Genomic DNA, 21,263 nt, shown 5'->3' on the forward strand with positions numbered 1-21,263 from the left:
GAAAGTGGATGTTGTTCAACGACAATAATTTTATTGAAAAATTCATCCTCAATCGCACAAATGGCAATAGCTTCTTCGAGTTTCGATTTATATCCTTCTTTTATCTTTTTAAGAAGCATGTTCTCTTGAGATGATCAAAAAGGAACACTTTTTTTTGAAGAATAAGATTTACGTAAATTATATCTTATTATTGAATTGTTCCCAAATCGATTAATCAGATCAAAGAAAATTAATAAATTTTGAAAGACAAATTTTTCAACGTATGGATTAAAATACTACAAATGCACAAGCATCTATAATTTATTTACAAAATCTATTGCAAGAATAAGTTAATTGTATTGTCAATCGTAAGATTTGTATACAATAATTGCACCAGCAAAAATCGAAGATAAATATAAATAATATTCGAAAAATATGATGTATCTTTCCCTATTTTAATTTTTGTATTTCATTGCTATGCTCCTTTCTTAACCAATTTCCAATATGAAAAAAATTTCAATTATACAACGAGAAATTCTTTGCTCTCAAGATACTGATTCACTGAAAACCACCAAGTACAAGTTCGAAGGAATAACAAGCATTTGGATACATTTGAATAGAAGAGAAGCGAAAAATTATCGTCTCGATGAGACTCTTTACCCGGTCAAGCCAATAAACAGCGAAAAGAACTCGTGTTAAAAGAGAAACGTTGAAACTTCAAAATGTGTCTTTATTGTTGCGTAATCGATATACTTCGTCTGACAATAAAACTCAGCGACATCGAATTGGAGCTACGAATTGCCGTTTTACGTCGGCGACACACCGTGGTGACGAGTCGTCGACCGATATCCCCTCGGAAGAAGGCCCCTCCTACTGCGACGACTCCTCCTCGTCCTCGGACATCCTCTTCCCAAGTCCGAAATGATATCTCTGACTGAGCATGTCGTTCGGTCTCTTCGAACCTAACGGTTGTCCACCGCTGTAATGCACCGCCCTCTTCCCTAATCCGAAGCTGTAAGGCTGCCTTCCCCGTTTCTCCTCGAGAAAGTCGTCCGTGTTCTCTTGGGAATGGAACGCGGGATTGTCGACGGGAAGATAATCCAGGTTCAGTCTGAGCGGGTAGTCAGCGTTGTCGTTTCGTTTCCCCAGCCCGAAACTGTATTGTCTTCGTTTACCAAGCCCGAACGAATAGTCGCGCCCTCTCTGAAATAACACAATGTTTCGAGAATGGATAAGATTCTTACTTCTTTTTGGTAAGGAAATATTCGATGGAAAATTTAAATCGAAGAAAACCTCGTGAGAAGAAGATGATATATATATATAGAAGGTTACAAAGGTTTCGAAGAATCGATAGGATCAGAGGATTTGACTTTTAAATCAGTTTCAGAGTCTTTGATACGCCATTAAGATCGTTATAGGTAATATTTTTCCAGGAATAAATATATATCTGTTACACAACTCGGCTTAAAAACTCGGATTAAATCCTATTAAAATTAAGAAAACTTTGAACCGCTATAACTCGGAAGATAGAGACTTTAGAGGGATGGGTGAGAGATCGTTGGAAGCGCGGATCTTTCCCCTTTAAAACGCTTTTTGATTTATCCCGATACGACTTCCGGTTCCCGAGATATCGTCGTGTAAAGGAAAAGGTAATTTTTCGATCGTTTATTATCCTCGTCCTTGTTGTTTACTCGGACCTCTCGCTCGCCCCTCGTCTCACTGACCTAGCCCAAACTCCAGACAAGCATCAGACGCGATTCCTGGAAAAAAAGCGTAGTACGCATTTCTAGGAAAAATATGTAGGTCACTAGGTCGCGGATCCATTCATAATTTTTACCTTGTAGCGTATATAGGAACTTTGAATCCTTGTATCTCGAGAACGGATCGAGATATCGGGATAAATCAAAAAGGGAATTCAATGGGATGACTTTCTCTATTTTCTGAATGGGTTTTGATGACAAAATTCTTGATTTCTTCTCACGATTTTTTACACGAAAATTCTAAATTTTATGATCTAAAGTATATATATATAGATATTTAAATTTAATTTCATGTTTTTACACTCGTATAGCACAAATAATATACGAGTAAATATTTACCTTAACAGAAAAAGAAAAATATTGAAAATTAGAGTAAATTATCGATCGTATATTTTATAGAAGTTTGAGAATCATTGTGCTTCCTATGATTCCTTGAATTGCTTCACATATGGAGATTTTAATAATTGTGATATTCTCACCTTGTTGTCATTGGTATCGATCCAACGCTTTCCAATCCCAAAGTTGTAGACGGGTAGCCTCTTATACTCGGAGACGTAAGTGTACGCTCTCTTTTCAGGCATGGTATCGTCGAACACCATAGGATTCAACATATTGTTATAATGTTGAAGATTCATAGACGAGGCTGGTGTTTCTTCCATAGCCAACGCTGACCTTCCCACGATCCCGAAGAAATAGAGGAAAGCCAAGCTCGATGTCAGAACACTTGTCCTGCTCCTCATTCTGTACTCTGCCTCTCTTTAAGCCTGATTTCCAAAAAAAAAAAAAGACGGATTGCAATTGAAATCGATCGATCGATTCGAAACGATAGTTTAAAATTAAATTCTCAGAGTTTGATGCACGGATAATTTTATTCGCTCAGGGAGAAACATTTTGATTTCGAAGTAAATCTGTTTCCAGGTTTCAGAATTGAGTTGGAAAATGTCGCGATGAATAGCGAATGACACGGATTCTCGAAAATTGCTTTTCCACGTATCTAATATTTGTGGTTTTGCTAACTCGAATTTATACTTCTCCGAATATTGTGTTATTTCGTTCGAAAATTTTTGATTATTAAATTACTAAATCCCATTAATTTTGTTACCACATTCTATATCTCATATTAAAATCGTATTTTAATGAAAAAGAAGACTAATAATCTATGATATATTTTCAAAAATATTTTATCTTTTCAATATTGTTCTAACATATTAATTAATGGTAGACAAATTGTTTAAATTTATCATTGATACTGTTGATTCTTTTTATTTAATTTTCTAATCTTTATTACAAGCCACGATGATTTTACTTAAAAAGAAAATTCTCAAATGATTTGTAAAATTTATTAAACCAGAAATTCCTTTCTTTTTTCCACGAAATGTTCGATCGTCGTATTTCCTATCCAAGATTTTCGATTCTCAGAAATTCGGTTCACGGTTTATCGTTGGATACGAAGATTGTTGGCTCGTGAAAATTTCAGTGGCGACGTTTACCGTTTCATTTCTGCGAGAAATTAAATCGGCCTCGATTTAAAGTGGCAATTCCGCGTGAGGGACGAGGGCAACACGAGGGGAAAATGGAATATACGCTTTCCGAGAGCTCATCTCGTTTAATTTTCAGGATTTACAATCGTTTCGTGGTTGTTTTGAAAGAATACTTGGATTCGCCGGATATCCAAATAAATCGTGAAGAATTAACCACATTGCGCTTTCCAATTTGCAACTTGTGATCTTTTTTTCGGGGGATAAAGGATAAAAGGGAAAGAAAAAAATAGGGAAACACGAATAATTGTCTGATGCAATTCAGAATTGAATGAAGATTTTTAAAGATTTGATTAAAAAAATCTATGAACGAATTCTATTTACAAAGAGATTTAAATTAAATGAAATTAACGAAGAATGATGTGATGATCTATGAAAAATAATTATTCTAAAGAGCAGTAACTGTAAAGAGAGAAATAAAATATTGCTTAAAAATTAAATAAAATATTTTTCAATAATGAAAGATCTAAATTAATCTACATTTAAAAAGAAGATCGATAATCAAATTTTTGAAATGGAAAATCTTACAATAACAAACTTCAATAATTGACATCAAGAAATTTTCGTAGAAATGAAACCTCCACAAAATCTTGGAGAAAATTTTACGAATTAACAAACGTATCAATCATCGTAATTCGATAAATTTAATTCTCTCGAAATTGAATCCTGCAGCAAAGAGACCTTCGAACTTGTCTTTGCACCTTTCTCGCAACAGGTGCTTCGATGCTCGCCATCCGTTCGACTTAATTTTTAATTTACACCTGTATTTTTATTGCGATATCTTGGAAGTTCGTTCCTTCGCGTTAATTTGCCCGAGCAAATCTAACTTTGCGATCTTCTCTTGAACGCGATTGAAGAAGAAGGAAGAAAGAGGAGAGGAGGGAGGGGGAAAAAAGGAAAGGAGGAAATTTTTCAAATAAAATTGCAAATTTCTTTGAATAATATCCCCCTTCCGTCCATTAAAGTTTTTCTATAACTCTTGGATGACAAGAATGGATTAAGAATTCGACCGAGTCATTGGACCGAGAGGATGTCGAGGAAGTGGAAAGAGATAGGACGAGTTATCAGATTTGGTCGATCACGTGTCTTGTATCGTGGCGTGTTATCGATTTAGTATTCAGTAGCTTTGAGCTAGCATCAACACCACGTGTACATTGCGTGACTGGCTTGTTTTATTTTTTGAAAATATTTTTTGTTTTTTCCTTTTTTTGCGATTTATGGGCGAAATAGAATTTGCAAATGAACTTAACATTAATTAAAAAATAATTGCTTTGTTTTCAATGCGATGCTCTTTTTTTTTCCTTTTAGGAAATTTCGAATTTAAAAATTTTTAAAATTAAATGTCCAAAAGGAGGGAAACTTTTGCTATTCTGAAAAAGTCAAAGGTATAAATGTTATTTTAAATCATTTAAAAAAAAATCATCTCTCTTAATTGAATTGAGAAATAAATATATATATATTTGAAACATTCACTCTTCTTATCTAACAAATCGTTGTTATTGTGTCGATTTAAAATATTTCCTGCAATTTATTTTAAATCGAAACTCATAAGCTTGTTTCATTTCCACATATCGTCACAGATTAAGTTCGCACCGGTAACGAAGTAGATGATTATCAATATATGTGTAGATGTATGCAAACAAATACAGATCACTGGATCGATAACGAAAGAGTAATACGAAATACATCTAATTCGGTGACGGTGAAGGTTAATTCAATTATTGTTTGAAAAATGTTTTAAGTGATAGTTGACGAAAATTCCTTGAAAAGCTTCGATTAATCGCGGATATTCGATGTGATTATGATTTCTTATTTTTTTATTTTTTGTAATTTTGTAATTGCAATGTATTTTTGATTCTTTTTTTCAATGATTTAATTTTAATTCGAATTCGAAGATTTGTGAAATTCTTTTATTATTTTTTTGAAAATAATTTTCTTTCTCTACAGTTTCTTTATTTATTTAGTTTTTTTATTAAGTATTGATTAATAATAGTTGTTTAATTATTTTCCAATTCTTTCTTGAGTTTTTTCATACAACTATTTTATCAAAATGTTTCTTCAAATAACAATTTTCTTTTCACTCTCTTCAATCTTCTTTTCTAAGATTTATATATATATTTTTCTAAAGAAAATTTCGTTTCTCCTTATCGCAATAAAATTATTCAAATTAACTTTTCTAAAATTGTTAAAATGTAAATCCACTTCTGGCTTCTCTTTTTCTTATTCAAAAATATTCTCATTCTCGTATTTTTTCAAAAGATTTTCTCTTATCTTATTATCTTTATTCATATAAATCTATCTCGTAAGTGTATCTTCTAATTCTTTTTAAAAAAATTTTAAAAAAGAAAAAGAAATCTCTCATTTCTTCGTTCATAATTCAATAAAGAGTAACGAAATGATAATGATCAAACTTGAAGAATAACGACACAATTTTCACAATTCTTCCACAAGTAAGAATATATAATTGAGATCATCATTTCTCTGTGTATCGACGATCTTTGTTGAAACAAAATTGAAGCACATTCCAAATATTAACCAAATGAATTATGAAAAATGGAGTAGATTGCGATAGGAAATCATCTATGATACTCTATGGATACGCTCAGCGACCGGAAATGGGATTAGAAGTGCATGCCTGATAGGGTAAACCCATCGACGATTCGTTAATGAAATTTTAAGTTGTCTTTCGTTCAGAACCCTTGTTGATCGACTCCCACACACGCTTTCCCTTCTTAGTTTTACCCTCCTCTTCCGGTTTAATGAGATTGGACGTTGATGAAATAGACGAGTCATCCCTGGGGTACCCTTTGCAAGATTCGGGCACAATTTAGATCGAAACTATTTTTTTCTTTCCAGAATATTTTTTAAAATTTACATCTCTCTCTCTCTCTTCACGTCTATAGATTCATGAAATTACATCTCGTTAATTAAAGATTAAATGAATTTTTCAATTTATCTTATTTTATCTTATATCTTCCTTCACGAGAGAGGAATTTTAAAACATTAAAATCCGGAAAATTTGAGATTCGATGCCTTGCGGAATGTCATATTGTTCATATTCGCTCTCCTGTTTCTTTTCGATTTTCTTTTAGAGGTGCAAAAGAATGGTTGGAAGGGTTCGAACGAGTTGTACAGCCACGATTACCATCAATCTCATCGACAGGCCACTGAACGTACACCAACTTATACCGGAAACGAGATTAACGTCACCTTTCCATGTCCCTCCTCGGGGGATGGAAAAACATCTCGTACGGCGTGAAATTAAATCTCGTCCGAGAGAATCTCATATCTTCTCGTCACTACTTTTCCAACATTATATCAATTTCCGGCACGGCAAATACTTTCATTGCAAGTCTTAATTGTAAGATTTTTTTTAAAAATTTTATTTTTCATAATTTGCTGAAATTATTATTTAGTTTTGCTTGAAAAGGAATTGTTAAGATTATTCATCGTTGAAATTGTTAAGTATTGTTATCTTTAGAAAACTGTGCGTTGATAATGAAAGGATCAAACGAATACTCAAAGTTCGAAAGGAATAAATGAATCATACAAGAGGAGATTAAAGATTCATACAACAAAAAATAATGGAAAAATTCGTCTATTTTTTAGTTTTTCTTGTATCATACAAACTTGTGCATCGTTCTATACATTCTTTTAAAGATCGAAATCTAACCTGACTTCAACTATTATTTTAACAAAGGGGGATTTCTTATAAAAGAAAATGCAGAATAAAGAAATTATATTTTTTTTTTTTTTTAGATCAAAATTTGTGTATAAAAAACGTTAATCAAAGGGAATTGCTACTTTAAATATTGCGATACGATTAACTTGGAATGAGATAAGATATTTGATATTTAAACAGACAAGAAAAAAAGGAAGGAAAAAAAGGAAGATACGATATTTGATCCTATAATGAGATTTTTACAGGCTATACCATGATCGATATAGCGCCATCATTGAAAATAATCCTTCATCCGTGAAATTCGTCGTCGATGTAAGAGGACGATGCAACGAGGATTTTTATGAATTCTTCACGGTCCCATCCTCTCGTGTTATTCTCCTCTTCTGCTTTCGTTACTCCAACTTACTAAAGCGTCATTCTCGACGTAAAATTTACCGTCGAATCGAGCGTTAACTCGTTCGAGCTTCTGTCATATATAGTTGTTTCCTTTTCTTTATCGTTCCTGAACGAAGATTTTTATTTTTCATTTCATTTCACGAATCACTGCCGATTTTTCATACTTTTTTTTAACGAAGATTTATTGGATTATGAATGGAAAACGAGATTCTTCTTCAATTATTAATAATCATAATTTTTAACATTGGTTCGAATTTTTTAAATTAAATTGGAAATTAAAAAATTCTTTATGTTAATCATTAATGTTAATGTTCAATGTAAATTTAAATTCTAATTATAATATTTATTATAAAAAATCAATTTTCAATAAAGCTTTCATAAATATTGATATCACTGTAAGAAATTTATAACAAAGAGAATATCATCGAAATTTCAAAATGGAATCTTACTAGACTTTTATCATTGTCTTCACTAGCTTCCTTTCTCGATGTCCCTAGTTCAGAAATTCAATACAATGAACACTATTATGGCAACGAATTTCCAAGTTATAGCAGTAGTAGTTCAAACACAAAACAGGGAGGTAAAGTATGGCTTCGTATTTGGAACTGTTTGTAGCTATAAATCGCTTCGTTGAATTGGGTCAGTCGTTGTTGAACGTGTATTTATCGTGAGAAATTGGCCGTAAGAATGTAGCATATTAATATCGCTGGTCCCATAGAAAAATATATGGTTCAATGAACGAGAAGAAGGAAATGTCAATTCAGTTAAACTGGCCGATATTTTCGCGATATGAAAATATTAACAGAAAAGTAAATCTACGTTTGTTCGATTCACATCGTTTGAAAAATCATTTGAAAGTTGTAACATGGAATTTAAAAAATTCAGATGGAAAAGATTATTGGATGGAAGAAGATTTTGATATTGTAAATTTGAACCATTACCAGTCATTTTGAAATTGTTTGCAAGAATTTTCATTTAAATAATTATGATTAAAAAAATTATTTTCGATTCTACATATAAATTTCTAAAAATCACATATTCCAATATTTCAAAAAATTTTAAATTTAGCAGAAGAATTTAATTAAATCTGTAAACAGAATAATTGGTTCTAAGATTATGCAATTTCACAGAACTTATATTATGCACTTTCGATTATTCATCTCAAAATTCTTTCACTTTCTGTTATCTTGAAATAACCTTTCAAAATCTATCTAAGTCACCATCATGAGAACAAAGAAAACGGTTCGTAAGGGGACATCGCGATTAAAATGAAAACGCAACGTGGCACCAAACAGGGTATTCTTATTGAGCAGCTCCTAGTTACTGGAATACTTGTGAGACTGGTAAATTTTTCATGGAAGGCCGATTAGTCCACTTTTAAACTTCATGTAACCGAGATAAGCAATAGCAAGCTACAAAAAGTCTGGTAATAACGTCGTTCCAATAACCTCGCCTGATCTGCGCAATTTCAACCTCCTCCCCTTCCTACCCTTTCCACTCATTTTGGAAAACAAAGACTGTGCGACGAATATACGTGAATATAAAACAAACACGTGTCACGAGGATTTAATAACTGTGTCTTACAATCCTATATAAAAAAAAAAAAAAATAGGAGCATCGAAAATATTTAAATTTGAATATAATGTTATACATTTTACAAATATTTGATATTTTAGAAAATCTTAGAATAACAATGAAAATATTTTTTTTCTCTTACAATTTAATTAATTGAAATTTAGGTAATTAGACAGTAATAATATTTAAGAAATTTCTCAGATTTTGAAAAGATAATATATAATATATTCAGTAAATTTCAATTTCCAAAACATCTGTAAAATTGTTTAAACTATCACTGAAAAAGAAGATATCTTCCTAGATTAATGTTATTTTGAAATATAAAACTATTAGTAAAATGTAAAAGTGTTGCAAACAATTGATCAACTTCACTTGCTACAATCGTTGATCTGTACTACTTAAACTTTCTTCCATTCCAATTCTCTTCAATCAATCTCTAACAAAAAAAATTTTGAGATTAACTAACGATTCAACAAATAATTCATCTATTAAATCGTAATATGGAATATTTGACACTCACGATTCAAGGTACTACATAATAAAATTCTCTATATTTCCATATCACGTTCGAATAGAATTAAACCAATATTTTGTTGTAAGATCTTGATAACTCGGACGACATAAAAGTTGTGCGTCAGACACGAGTTCTCGATTATTCCACAGCCATCGAGAGGGTTGTTCGAAAGAAGAGACGATTTCTTCTTGTTCGGCAGCTAAAACTTGGATGGAACGAAAGTTTTTAGATATCAATTCTGTGCTTCTGTATCGTGAAAAAGATACGAAGAAGAGGCGAAGTTTTTTCCCCTCGTTCTCCCCTCGATGAGATAATTAAAAAATCTTATTTTAATCGAAGAGTTGTTTTCTATGTCGAGGATGAATGTTACCGATGAGTTTGCCAATATTTTATTTCGCATTTATTTATTTCTTTCCTCTTTTTCACTTTTATTTGCTAGTATCGATGCGACATAAAGTAGATAGAAAAAATTTTATTAATAAGGAGCATATTGAACGAATATGTGTCTCAAAGTTCATTTTGCTTTGAAACGTGCATTTATCGAGATTAAACAAAAATAAAATTAAAATGATAAGTTTGATGGTGACCTTTAAATTTTTTAATATCTTTTTATATAAAGGAAAAGATTTCGTATACGATATGTCAGTATTTAAAAGTTTATTTAAATTTGTATCTCTAAAAGTTTAATATTTTAATTCGATCTTTTTTTCTTTCTTTTTGAAGGCAAATTTTTTTTTTACAAATCGAATTAATTGTAAATGATAGAGTTTATTTATTTAAAAATTATAGCTTTGACATTTCAATTAATTTCAATTAAAAATTAATTAAACGACAAATAGATTATATAAAAATGACTTTGAAATTTTTAATTTAAAATTTTTATTATTCAGAAATTATATTTTCTTTCATTTTTTAAAATTTTCAATAAGTATTCCTTTGAATATATTTTTATATTATATATTTTTAAATTAACCAATATATTATTTAATAAAATTATCCAAACTCGATAAACAAAATATTTTATTTCATATTTCTAAATCGATTAATCAATTTTGCAAAATCTAATTCAATTAAAAATCAAAGTCAGTTTGTGAAACAGCTTGTAATTATTCAAAGGAATTAGTAATTTCAAATTATATTTTAGTTATATACTTTCATTAATTAAAAACTTTATTTAAGTATAAAAATTTTCTTTTAATACGAAAGTGGATAGTTAGTAAAACTTTCATTGTTATATCAAGGTTTTTCTAAAGACTAGTTTAAAAAAATTTTTAAACCATCGTAAGTTTAAGAAGTTATAGAAGGATTCCAGGAAAATTTATGTAAAATGTATCAAAATAATATATTCTGGAATCTTGAATAAAATTCATTAATTGTTTCGTCCTTTGAAATTATATTCCTTAACAAAATATAATCAACGATCTGTATAAAAATTATAACTTTAAAAAGGAATATTAAATGACAACAATTAATTAAATAAATATTTAAGAACAGTCCTTATTAACAGCACGTGTTAAATATCAAGAAACGCATGTGTTAAAATAATCCTTGGTGAGATTCTGCAGAGATCTTCTCGAGAAATTCTCGAAATACTAGTATTAATAAGAAATTCCTTCTGCGAAATTTGCATTGCTTCATAATTTGGAAAAATTTAATCAATCAAAGTTAAGAGAAGTTAATTTAATTATTATTATTATTATTATAATAAAATTAGATAAAAATATAAATTATAATATTTATATATATATATGTATATATGTATAATATCTCCCCTCCATTTTTCATTTCTTATTAATCGTCAATAACAAGTGTTCGTGATAACTATAAAAAAAATCTAATTATTCTTTGATTACTTTTCGTATTCTTTTTTTTTTCAGAATGTTTTCGTTCGAATTTCGTTGAAATAAAAGAACAAGGTGGCAATATCACTTTTGTGACACGTAATTTGTCGCATCTTCGCAAAACTTTTCCGTAATCTCTTTTTATAGTTGTTCCTTCGAACTTTCCCCTCGATCAATTTTCCTTTCTTCTTTCTTTTTTTTCTCTCTCTCTCTCTTCGAAACGATTTTGTCCAAGGATTGTCCAAGTGAAAATCGATAAAAGTGAGATGACGATGATGATTGATTGATGACACGACAAATAAAATAAAATAAAAGAAAAATATATTTCGATTCGTTATTTAGAACGATAGATTTTATCTAAAATTTTAGATAAAAATAAGATCGAGGAAGTAAGAAGACTTTTCTTGTTTTTATTCATAATCCTGATAAAACGCTCACCTGTTGCTCTGTAAGAAGGAAAATATTTTAAGCATTGAAAGTTTTAATTAAGATAGTTGGAGGCACGAATTCAATAAATTTTTCGAAGATATTTAAATTCGACTGTTCTTCTTCGTCTTAATTATTTATTTTCCAGAATTTTAATGATTCTAATAATTAATCGATGATTATATGTTTTTACGCAAGAATTCTCATTTAAATATTGCTATTATTATTATTAATAGATTAACTAATTAGAAAACTTATTTAACTGAGAGAGGTAACGAATGTTCTTCTTATATTTAAACTGAATCTTCATCGTTTTAATCTTCAAGTTAGCCACGTAACTATTTCTAATTTCATTTCAGAATAATCGTCTATCTTCAATATCCATTTCAACTTTAATAATAATTTTCAACATTGGTATTAACTTTCTGTGGCAGAAATCTGTATACAAATGAATCCAATATTTAATTAAATAGAATGCAAAGTAAAAAAAAATAAATCAAACTCCGAACAAATATTTTTTTCTAAAAATTTCTCAAGTTGCACAAACGTTGCTTTTAAACTAAATTTAATTAAAATTTAATTTTGATTGAAATATTCTTCTCGTGATATATTTACAACTTTCACTGTTTGTTTTAACATTTATAATATTATTTGCAAATTTCTAATCCATTCTAAATCAAATAATATAAATAATTCCAAATATAAATAGTCCAATCATTTCAATTCTTGAGAAAGATTCAAATTTCTCAAATATCAATTGCCAGGAAAATTTAATTCTACACAAATTTCAGCAATTACATCTATAATGTATCTTCCAATTAATTTTCCTCCTATTAGAGCAAACAAAAAAAATATAGGATAAAATTGATATGAAATTTATATCAAAAGGGAGAGAGAGAGTTTAACTTTTTGCTTCCTACGCTGCTTAAAATAATTACAAGTCTGCTCTGCGATAATTAATGAGGAAATTACGAGTCGTCGAATATCTCAAAAGCTTTCTCGTCCATGGTATTATGGCGTCTGCATTAAAGGAAGGATGCTTCCTTAAAAATGTTGCAAAAACATTCTCGAAGACAGCTTCAATATTTCACCTTTGCTATTTGTTTGAAAAAAATTCGTACGTTAAACAAAGAATATCAGAGTATAAATCCCCTTTACAACATCGCCTTCTTATTTATTACATGGGGGCCTCTAATTGTACGGAACGAAAGTATTCTGTGGAATCCAATTATGGAAACGTCGAATTTTCAAGAATGCACACTCTCGAAAAATTACAGACTATGTTTGACGAAAGTTTGATGAAAGAAACGCGATGATTATAGATTATTTTTTACTTTTATTCTTTTAGATGTATATCATTAGGGTGTATCGTTTCACACTCTTCTTTTATTCATCCTTATTTATTGTCTCATCAATCGTTTTGAGTCGTGTAAAATTGTATTTCATCAATTTTAAATAATTTTTAAATATCTTTAAAAAGATATTCACAGTTATCAAATTCTAATAGAAGTTCTTTGAAATTGCATTCTATCAAGATAAAATTAAGAGTATATTATATTATGAATCATAAGCTAAAAAAAAAGAAAAACTTATTAATAATTTAAATTCAATTACAAAAAAAATTGAAACACCATCATCCTATCTCTATTTTGCAATTTTCAAAATTATTCTTTATTCGGTATTTTCAAATCAATCCTTATCAAAGTATCCTCAAAATTAACTATTTTAATTAAAAAATAAACTAATTAAATTCTTCAAAATCACCATCTTTTTTAAAAAAAACTTTTACCAAACCATCATAAATTTACTCCACCAAAATTTCACAATATCCTTTCACAAAATTAAAATTTCCAACTAATTAAACTTTTTGGAAAATGAAATTCTTAAAAATCACTTCTTTCCAACTATTTTCAAATCAATCTCATCAAGTTATTCCATTCATCTCACTAACTAAAAAAAAAGAAAATTAAAAAATCTTCAAACTCACCTCTTACTATCATTTTTACAAACCAATCTCAATCAAACCATCATCAAAAACCTGACTCTTCCACCAATTTCACAGCCTATCATCCTTTCTCCAAACTGTGTAACTACATAAATCCTCAAAAAAAAAAAAAAAAAATCAATCCTCTCATCGATCCAATCCAAAAACGGAAATTCCGCGAAATTCGAGAAACAGATGTATGCGTGCGTGTATGCGTGAGTGTGCGAAGCTCACCTGTTGCTGAAGAATCGGCGACGTGTCGCGGCTCCCTCCGGGAATCGAACCGTTTTCCGTTTTCACGTGGGTCACAATGTAAGGGTGTCGAGGCTCGTCTGATCGACGCCGAGCGTCGCGAGTTTGCTGTCTACGCGGGATATGGCGATCAGGGCATCGCGACGCCACCCTTTATACGCGTGTAACCCGCCTGTGTGCCGTGGGCCGCGCGTGTCGGCCACCCTCCCTCGCCCCTTCCCATTCTTCCCTCTTTGTTCCGCTTTCCGGCCGGCGGGCAAGATATCCTTGTTAGTCCTCGTCTTTCTCGCGCGTGTCGTCGCGTGCGCATACGCGCGCGTCCCGCGATCGGCATTCAATTCTCCTTTCGTCGCGAGCCGTCTTCGAAGTCGGTGCGACGAGGTAGCTGCGCGTATTGTATCATATCATAGTTGTTTTCATTTCGATGATTTTTGTTTCCCTTTGTTTGGGATCGTGGATTACATTGTTTTCTTTTTTTTTTTTTTTTTTTTAGAAGGAATTTTGTTGAGAAAGTGTCGAGCAAGATTATATTCGTTTCTCTGGGTTTTTCTTGAATATTGGACGATTCTTTTCTCGGTGATTTTTAGGTTTGTGGAGAAAGTAGAGTTGATTTTGGATAAAGATGGAGAGGCTTTTTTATTTCTTTGAATTTTGTTTATAAAGGTTTGGAAAAGGATTATTTTTTTGGATGAATAGTTTGATCAGAGATTTGATTTTTTTTTTTTAAGCATTATTAAAAAAGTGAAGTTGTTTTCTTTTGTGAAAGAAAATTTGGATTTTATTTATATTTTTTTGAGACAAGGAGTGAAAAGAGCTTGTTTAAATTTTGGAAACCTTGGAAAGTGAATGATGCTTTTTGAAAAGAATAGTGGGATTATAAAAATTTTGTGAAAACGTTGATTATTTTTATTATTACTCTAAAAAGTGACTTTTAAAAAAGTATTTAAATATTTTGAGATAATATTATAATCAAAAGTGATATTTAAGGTAATTCCACTTTAAGATAGGAAACTTTGTGAATTTAGAATAAATTTAAACTTTGCTTTTTTAATTTTTTTAAGAAGATAATCAAGTACTTTATGAATTTGAGATTAAAGTTTCTTTTCTCTGATTGTTTAAAGAAAAATATTTCTATTTATGTGGAAAGAAACGATTAAGGAACGATTAAAAATTAAATTAATTGCAACAGTTCTACGTTACATCTATATTCATTTACATTTTATATCCGTATTTAAACGAAAAGTTTGCTCTTCTAACTTAAATTTTTAATCTCAATCAAATATAAATAAATCAATAAATATCAAAAATGATATTGAAAGGTATATTTACATTAAATGAAAGATATCCCAATTGTTGTTTCAAAATATAATTACTCTTGATACATCTACACCAATTAATTTATATGTAAAATGTCATCCATTTGTAGTTTAATCTATTACCCAAAGTCTTAAAATATTAAATTATTATCAATATCAATAAATTTTCACTAATTAACTTTTAATCTATGTATATATAATTCAATACAAATCGTCAGTCCATGCATCTTTACCAATTAACTTTTAACCTATAATTGGATACAAATTTGAAATTGCATATTCACAAATTTTCCATTCTTCGACCCTCATATATTCATTCAATTTATTTGCAATCCATTTGCAATTCGTACATTATTTAAAAATCGAATCACAAGAAATTCCAATATTTTCTCCAATTTTTGTAACAACATTTCCACTTATAAAAAGTATCGAAATATCATAATAATTTTCAATTTCAAAATCATTATACTTTTTACCCTTAGATATTCATTTAACAATTTTTTTTTAACAATTTTCAATAACTTTTTGAGTAATTTTTATATCGTTGAAGCAATCAGGTACAAGTATTCCTCTGGATTTTAAAATTTTTCAACTTTCAAGTTTTCTTTTTGTTTTCTTATTGAGACTTATAATCTATTTTTGAAACGAAATATCTCTTATTTCTTTTGCAATAATTCTTTCGATTTACTTTTTGCTTGGATTCATTCGTTTTCGTCTTTAACGATTAGTAGATTTGGTATAATAGTTATGGTATTAAATTTATTTGATATTGATTATCTTAACAAAAATGGTAAAAATTTATTACTTAAATCATTAATTTAGATGATCATTCAAATCGTGGAAAACTGTTGGATAACTTTTAAATAATTCCAGATTCCCTTCAACTTCAACGAAAAATATCTAGATCTAGCGAATAAAGAGAAATTCAGAAGACGAGGGGGAAGGGAAGGGTTATTGGTTTTCTCGTCGGATTATACTCGCTGTGACATTTTACCTTTCGCGAAAATACGCGTCAACACGCATATTTTAGGTAGCATACATGTGCTTAGATAAAAAAAAAAAGAGAGAGAGATTGTTCGACGATTTTTCCAGCTTAATTGGTCGACTGTGAAAACTGCTATTGCAAAATGTTGCATGGACGAGTTTGCTTTTCGATTCGTCGGCGAGAGGTGTTTTAGAACGTGTCGAGAGTGAATTATTAAGACGAAAGTGCAGAGATACGTGGTAGAAGCTCGATAGAGATTGGATTGGATGGAGCGTAAAATTTAGCGTGATCATTCGATTTATGATAGTTCACTGAGATTTTGAAAACGCTGCTTTCGAATGAGAATTAGGTATACTTTAATATTTTCATATTCATTCAACGTTTGTATTTGATAATTATTGAAAATATATCGATTTTAAAAATTATTTGGAATATACAAGATAAATTAAACGTAGATGAAACTTGATATTTTTGAAAATATTTCGATATTGTAAATATTTAACAAGTATTTAAAATTTATGATATTTTAATAAATCATTGGGAATAATTGAATAATAAATAAGTCTTAATATAATTATTTTTTGAATGATTGAATTTTGATGAGTGTAAGTCTTATATCTGTTATAATATTTTTCAATAAGATAGAATCTGCCAATTGAAAAAATCACATAATCGGATTCATAGATCATATTCGTGGAATAGTTATTCTAGCTGACAAAGTTGTCAAAATAAAAATATTAAGTTAGTTAGAAGATATTAGGAATAGAGAACGATGCAAGATTATTAAGATTATTATATAATTTTTTTCATATTTCCTTCTTCTTTCAAATTTCCTAACTTCGTTTTAAATTAAATTATTCTTTCATTTTCCAATTTAAGAAATTTCCAAACGATTCGTCATCTGGTTAAAAATACTTAATCCAAACTAAAATTAAAAAAAAAAAGAGGGAGAATAATTCCAATAATTTGTTTTTTAAAATTTTCATTTCTTAAAAATTTCACCAAGCACAGAGTAAAAATATTCCTTATATTATAGTCAATTCTTATGGAAGAGAAGTAAGATATGCGCATGCATGAATTGCCATTTCCTAGGTTCTAGAAAATGCACACATCTAGTTCCTGGCCCTGACGGTTCGTAATCGGGCATTTACGACTTTTCCTTGGGTTTCCTCGATCGAGGAATATCCCACTGCACACGTGTTCGAAGACGATGAAACTGTTTGCAAACATTCTATCACATTTCACGTATTTAACTTCGATCATTGAGGAGGAATATGAGCAAACTTTTTGCTAACTCGTACGACAATTGATTGCTCTGAAAGATTACATCATTTGTTTTATTCTTTTTGTCGTTTAGAATATATTTAATCCATTTAATAATTTTTCATTGAAATTTAATAAAAAGAGAAGGAACAAGTTTACATGTGGATATCTATTAATTTTGAAACTTAATTAGATAAGAAAGTTTTTGAGTATAATTGAAGAAATGTATATATTTTTTGATTAAGGAATTTTGATGAGATACTTTTAATATTGATTTTATAGATTATGTGGTGAAGTGGTAAAAGATACGTGGAAACAGTTTCAAAGCTATGGTTGTAGTTTAACTTCGGTTTCATAATAGAATAGAATAGAATTCATAATAATAGAATTCAGTTCAAAGTAAGATTAAACTTCGAAATAGTATTCTACTCTTTAATCTGTATCTTATTCATTATGAATCAGTTGAAAATCGTGAATGTTTAAGGGATTAAAATTTCTATTTTCTTGTTATAAAGTTCCTCTTATTTTAAAAATTCGCAACATGTAATATTCAAATTTAATCTTAATATATTATTCTATTATTTTTATATAGATAAATAAATATTTTTATTGAACTATTGTTATATCCATGAATGACTAAATTTAAAAAAAAAATATTGGACAATCTTAAATTCTTCTTACAATGATATAATCACAAATATCAAAATAATAATAATAAAAAAATAAATTTAACTATTGGAGAAGATTTATTGACCCAAAATAATTCTCAAATCTCTTGAAATACTCGAATTTGTAATTCGAAACAAATCAAATATATTTTACGTGCAAAGTTGTTGAAATAAAAATTCGTAGATCGTATAAAAAAGATATATTATCGAAATTATAAAATTGCAAGTATTAGAAAAAAATTGGGAAATATAAAGAATTGTAAAAAGAACGACAAAAATTGCAATTTTGTTTTCACTTCATTAATCCTCTTCTTCCTCTTCGATTCTATTCAAAAAATTTCTTATCTCATTTTATATGATTGCTGTACATGAGGTAGCTTATGGAAAAAGTTTTCCACCACTCAGTATACACTTATTATAATTCATCGAGAGATTTTCATGCATAAGACGAGCGATCATTACACGGTTTCTCGCTTACCAGTTCAAAGGTGACATAGCTCGCTTTCTGTTTGCAGAATGCGATGAAAATTGCATTTTGTCTGCAAGGTAAATCACGTTTGAAACTTTGTGTGCATATAATTTGATCAATTTTAATACAATCATATATATACACGTTACTTCATATATATATAATACGTGTACTTTTAAATTTTATTTTCTGAAGTTTATTCTTCTTAATTAATTCTTCGTGGAAAATGGAAAATTTTTTTGGATTAATACTTTTAATTGCAACAAATTTTTTAAACAATTACTAACAATTGTATTTATAAAATTTAATCAAAGACATTTGACCAACGATTAATAACTGTATTGATAATGATATATATATTAATGGAATATATTACATTAATAAAAATCTATATTTGCATAAACAGTTTCGTGATAAAAATGCGACACAAATGTATTTCCAAATAATTTTTTCAAGGAACTCAATTTAAAAAATATATTACATTTTACACTACGTAAAATAATATATACAATTCACACATTTGTTTAACTTACTATACCATATTATATTCATTTCATTCTATTGTATTCCATATTACTTTACACGTTTCTTCACATTTGCATGTAATTTCCTCGTTCAAAGAAGAAACGCCAAACGTCTTCAAACCAATCTCACCATACATCGGTTAGATTGAACAGAATTAACCATATGTTCCAACACTTTTTCGATATTCGAGGGGGTTGATATTAATAACAACTGACAGCCAATCGCGATTAAGCGAGCCATTAAAACGTTAATTAACATGGACGCCCCGGAATCCTTTGTATCGTAATTGTTACCTTCGCCCTACTCCCCTTCCCTCCCCTCCTCCTGTGACGCATTAACACCGTATCGGTGACAAGCCGCGTTCAATTCGTCGAATAAAATGTCTGACATTGATTGAGACATCGCACGACCGCAGAATCGAATTTCATCAACACGTGTACACCATTTACCAGCCCAGATGAAAAATAAACAATCGAATTCGTACGACTCGATCCGACTGCTCCGTCTCTCCGTCTCTCCATTCGGATTTAGGATATCCTCGAGCGTGCGTGTAAGAGAGACGATCGGGTATGAATATTTCTTTTCTTTTCTTTTTCTTTTTCTTTTTTGGAGTATTTTTTTCACCTTCAATGGAAAATCGAATTCGTTCGCTCGTGAACGGGGGAAGGGAAGGGGGGAAGGGACCTGTTTTCTACATGACAATAGACGTCAATAGGCTTTTATTACAGTGACGAGTAGGCGTGCAGTATAGTGGAACGATGTATAAAACGTGGGGGTGGAAAATACTCGTCTCATCAGAAGGCGAAATTTGATGGCGGAACGAAAGGACGTGGGTCTTTCGTTCGGTAAATTTTATTTCCCATTTTCTTTTTTCTCTTTCTTTACCCTCTTCTGCGTTCATTTTGAAAAGAAATATTCGTATTGTTCAAGGATATTTATTATTTAGAAAGCTTAAAGGATTTTTAATTACGTGCAGTTGGTTATCACGGTTGGTTGTGTGTAGAAAAATTTGATTTTTTTAATATATTGTTATCTTTCGCCGTATCTATATTGGATATTCTTCTATGATGTTCTAGTTATTAACGATAACGTAATCAAATACTATAAACGTGTTTCCAAAATTTATCACCCTCAAGTACAAATAAAACATGGACACGAGTTTTCACTTTCGAGGGCAATAGATCAGATATCGAAATTCGAAATGCAACAGGATCGAAATGCCAATGAATTTAATAATACTGGATAAGCAGAGCCTCGAATTTTTCAATTTCTTGTAAAGAATATTTATCAATTTTCAAATATTGCATATATTTTATACATGTACACCTTAAAATTTGCGATTTTTCCAAACGAATAAAATTATAGTTGAAATTCTATTTAAATTCGACACTTTGAAAGAAGAATTATTAATTATTTTTCCGATATAAAATTTTATTATTGTAACATTTGTATGTAAAACAAAAAATTTCCATACAAAAGTCTAACATCATTGACCTTTTTGCCACGAGAAAATATTTTTTCAAAAAGAAAAAAAAAAAATACACACAACGACTTCACTTCACGACTTTTATATATAAAAATCTACTGGTAATGATAATTTCAGCGAATCGCAAATTTTTGCTTAATTTATCTTACTTAATTTCATAATTCGTATCTGGATAAGGAATCAAAAAAAGAGCGAAAGAATGGAATCATAAAATAAAAAAATCGATCTCACTTTCATTTTTACAGCTTGCTCGACGGATATTTTATTAACCGGTATAGTCTCGCCGTATTATTAAAACGTTTTGACATGCATAGGAAAAACAATTGTTATCCGTATAAAGTATAAACATTTTACACATGGAGGAGAAGGGAATTAACCTTTCCAAAATGTAACGAAATGGCGCGAAATTCAGAAGGATTTCAGAAATAATAAGTCGAAAAATGGATAATTATTTATAGACGAAACGAATTGTTCAACGAGACAAAATATACATCAAACTGAAAATAACGAAAACGTAACATAAATATAATAAAATAACTGTGATAATGAAATTTAAAAAACCACGCTTCTCGAAACCGAAACTTTTGAAAAACAAATTTATACC

The 21,263-nt window shown here is 29.8% G+C and overlaps 1 protein-coding gene across 1 annotated transcript; it reads right to left on the reverse strand.

Moving 5' to 3' along the window:
* Window positions 1–849: 849 nt before the first annotated feature.
* Apime-ASTA (allatostatin A) lies at window positions 850–14,043 on the reverse strand. Its single transcript, NM_001167709.1, has 3 exons — window positions 13,930–14,043; window positions 2,219–2,503; window positions 850–1,182 (listed from the first exon to the last, which is right to left on the reverse strand). Exons 2-3 carry the CDS (start codon window positions 2,477–2,479, stop codon window positions 850–852), a joined length of 594 nt encoding a protein of 197 aa, NP_001161181.1. The 5' UTR covers window positions 2,480–2,503; window positions 13,930–14,043.
* Between the last annotated feature and the right edge of the window lie 7,220 nt (window positions 14,044–21,263).

The sequence above is a fragment of the Apis mellifera genome, linkage group LG8, assembly GCF_003254395.2.
Source record: "Apis mellifera strain DH4 linkage group LG8, Amel_HAv3.1, whole genome shotgun sequence".
In the NCBI taxonomy this organism is placed as follows: domain Eukaryota; kingdom Metazoa; phylum Arthropoda; class Insecta; order Hymenoptera; family Apidae; genus Apis; species Apis mellifera.

Coding starts and splice junctions, on each gene's coding strand:
- Apime-ASTA (NM_001167709.1), bottom strand. CDS start 2,479: ATGAGGAGCAGGACAAGTGTTCTGACATCGAGCTTGGCTTTCCTCTAT. Junction 1,183..2,218: donor TCGATACCAATGACAACAAG/GTGAGAATATCA, acceptor GTGTTATTTCAG/AGAGGGCGCGACTATTCGTT.